This window comes from Lactuca sativa, chromosome 3 (assembly GCF_002870075.4).
Source record: "Lactuca sativa cultivar Salinas chromosome 3, Lsat_Salinas_v11, whole genome shotgun sequence".
NCBI lineage: Eukaryota > Viridiplantae > Streptophyta > Magnoliopsida > Asterales > Asteraceae > Lactuca > Lactuca sativa.
The window spans coordinates 275,000,664-275,004,008 of NC_056625.2; the positions used below are offsets into that span (position 1 = coordinate 275,000,664).

Here is a 3,345-nt window from a genome sequence, read left to right on the forward strand (position 1 = left end):
TATATATATATATATATATATATATATATATATATATATATTAATAAACAAAACCGGTTACCCACGTGTCATACAAAAAAACATTTTCCTCCAAATGTAAAATCCCAATTATACCCATGGTTGGTCTCACGTATCATATGAATCGGAATTAGAATCGGAACTTAACATTAGAATCGGAACTTAATTTAAATTAGATTTGGAATTTATCAATCTGAATATGGCAATATGGCAATTTAAATGTGCAATTCCGATTATGGGTGGAAATCGAATGGACTATTGAATCAATTTTCGTTATATGGCCGATTAAATGCATCTTTTTATGTTATCAAGATCAAGATCAATTTTCGTTATTATGTTCAATATATAATTGAAACATAGGAATAACAATCATTCTTTACTGCATATTGTTCCAGCAATCAAGAATCATTCTTCAATCGGCTACTTCAATCGTTCTGTAAGTTTCTTATTTTTTTCCAATTCTCTGTTTTTTGTTTTTTCTGAACTTCATATGCTTCAATCAATTTTCGTTATATGCTCGATTAAGGACATTAACGACAGTAATTCTGTAAGTTTCTTATTATCAATTTTGGTTCTAGTTGTGTATAGTGTACAAAAATCCGAGCAAGTGTGTATCCAAGAGATTTTCAAATGTTTGAGTCCAAATTGAAAGAAGATCAAGCTGTTTACATCCGGTCCCCCACTATCGCTCCTAACAAATACACTTTTAAAATAAGTGATGTAACCTCCAAGTTAAATTTGCATGGAAGAACAACTGTTAACGAGTGTCTACACTTTCAATCCAAAACAACATATGGATTTTCTTTTGTTTCTTTTGAAACAATTATCTCTTCAACAGCTACATCTAATGAATCAATTGGTAATTTCCCTCCTTATTGATTGTATATTATATTTAATTCTTTAAATTCACATAATTTTGACATTCTGTATTATCATTTTGTAGACATTATTGGTGAAGTTGTTTCATTAGGAAAGCTTGATTCCCGTGATGTCAGCAAATCTCTACATAGACTGCCTTTACAAATAAGAAACTTAGAGTAACCAAAACTTTTTTTATATTATATCTTATATGTTATATCTTATATGTTATATCTTATATATTACATTCATTACTTTACAACTTGCATGTAGAATTTTAGTATTATATATTCATTTAACCATTATTATTTTTGCAGAGGTTTGCAGGTTAACGTTACGTTGTTTGGAGATATTGCATACCAGTTAATTTCTTATCTTGAAGCTCATAAAGAAGTTGGTCGTGTGATTGTCCTTTTGCAATTTGCAAGAATTAATGTCTATAACGGTAAAATTTTTATACCAATCAACCTTATTTTTGTCTTTTATATTACTCATTCTATTTACTATTTTATTTTGTTTCTTCAGCAACACCTTCTATTAACAGTTATTATGAACAAACACGGATGTTCATAAATGCTAATCTTCCCGAAATTGTTACATTCACAGATAGGTAACTGTACATTTTAATAATTCATCGTTTTGTTGTTTCTGTTCAATAATTGTATAATTTTATTTTCAAACTCCTAAATTAAAAACAGCTTGGTTGGATTACGAGGACTTCAAAACCCTTCTGCTTCTTTGACTGTTGAAAGCTCTAAATCATATTCGGAATCTGATGACTTTTTGAATAATTACAAAGTTAAAAATGTTGTCGATTTGATAGAACCACAAGTGGTATGTGAATATTTTATATGTATTGATGTGATATTTTTTTCTATTTAACAGATAATAAAATTATAATGTTTTTTATGATCGTTTTGATTTTTTTAGGTCGGCCAATATATCATTGTCGGGACCATTTATGGTATTTGCCAAGATATTGATTGGTATTATGATGCGTGTACAAACTGTGGAAAGAAAGTTGAAACAAAAGATGTGTTCAGTGGTCCAGATAGTGGTGATGCAAGTGTCGTTTTAAAATGCAATGGTGATAATTGTAAAAATAAGAAGATCTCTTCTGTTCCAAGGTTTTTTTTACATTTAAGAAAATATCAACTGAACAACTTAACTACATTATTAACCATTAAACATATTTAATGTTTATTTATGTGGGAATTTTTTATAGGTATAAAATACCTATTCGTGTGCAAGATGATTCTGGAACAATCACTCTAACTCTCTTCGATAGAGATGCTTATAGACTCGTCAAAAAACGCGCACGTGATCTTATAGATAAAATCAAACTGGTATAACATAATTATAATTTTTGTTTTCTTAATTGTTGTTATTTGTTGTATTTTCTTTATATTAATGTGCTTTTAAACATAAATATATTATATTACACATTTATTCCAGGCTGGGGATAATCCAAGATTATATCCTTATGACCTCAAATGTTTGGAGCATAAAAAGATGGCTTTTAAGATAGATGTTAATAGTTTTAATGTATCCAATAACTACAATCGGTTTGGGATACTTGGCTATACGGTTGATAGTAACGTTATCGATGCTTTGGAAAAAAAGTTAGCTGTCGAGGTATTTATATATTATTTTTATTTGTTTTTTTAATATTACTTTTTATGATGCATATTTTTTTTAATGATCTTCACTAATAAATTGTAAATCTATATTGATTGAGAGCTATGTCCCACAAATTATATAAATATTTAAATTTCTGAATCAGGCAGGTAGTCCTGCAAATGCTGATGATACAGAAATCGCATCTCATGAAGTATCTCAAGAAACAAAGTCCTTAAAGGTTATATTATAAATTTACATTATTTAATTTTATATAATCTATTTTAAAAATTACTTTTTGTCAATATTTTATTACTAAACCTATTTACAACATTTTGTTTTAAGGATGCGATATCGCAAACAGGTGATAATTTGACCCCAACATTGCCTGGCAAATTTGAAGCTACAAGTCCGTTCAAGTATAATTCCCCAACAATAGTAAAAAAACGAAATGTTGGAGATACCATTGATGTTGATGATTATGATAATGTGAATTCATCCACCAAGGTCCCTCAATTGAATTCCAAAGTTGATGCCAACACAGGTCTATTAATACCAAAGCTTGAAAAGTAATTTCAGATTGTCTTTTTTTAATCAACAATGTTCTTGAATTTGGATTTTTTTTGGATTCTCTTTCACAGTATTGCTCTTTGTGGTGTCCATTGTTCAAACATTGATACTTCTTGCTTTATTTTCGCTGGTATTCTATATTTTAATACGATTATGATTTTATGGTTATCATTGTAATTAGACTAATCTTCTTTTAATAAATGTGTGGCATATATGTTTGTGTATTTATGTGTAAAATAAGCAAAGAAATATGTTTCTAAAGAGTCTTATCAGAAATATACT

At 28.4% G+C, this 3,345-nt stretch overlaps 1 protein-coding gene across 1 annotated transcript; it reads left to right on the forward strand.

The window, feature by feature from the left end:
* Window positions 1-217: 217 nt before the first annotated feature.
* Window positions 218-3,066, forward strand: LOC128132945 (uncharacterized). Its single transcript, XM_052769961.1, has 12 exons — window positions 218-228; window positions 379-454; window positions 607-877; window positions 962-1,055; window positions 1,194-1,321; window positions 1,402-1,486; window positions 1,575-1,710; window positions 1,807-2,003; window positions 2,102-2,222; window positions 2,332-2,511; window positions 2,660-2,734; window positions 2,839-3,066. The coding sequence occupies exons 1-12, from the start codon at window positions 218-220 to the stop codon at window positions 3,064-3,066; spliced, it is 1,602 nt and encodes a 533-aa protein (XP_052625921.1).
* The last annotated feature ends 279 nt before the right edge of the window (window positions 3,067-3,345 follow it).

Bases quoted from the DNA above. Each gene is read 5' to 3' on its own strand.
- LOC128132945 (XM_052769961.1), top strand. The intron at 1,322-1,401 runs GTAAAATTTTTA...TTGTTTCTTCAG, and splicing joins AAGAATTAATGTCTATAACG to CAACACCTTCTATTAACAGT. The intron at 1,487-1,574 runs GTAACTGTACAT...AATTAAAAACAG, and splicing joins ATTGTTACATTCACAGATAG to CTTGGTTGGATTACGAGGAC.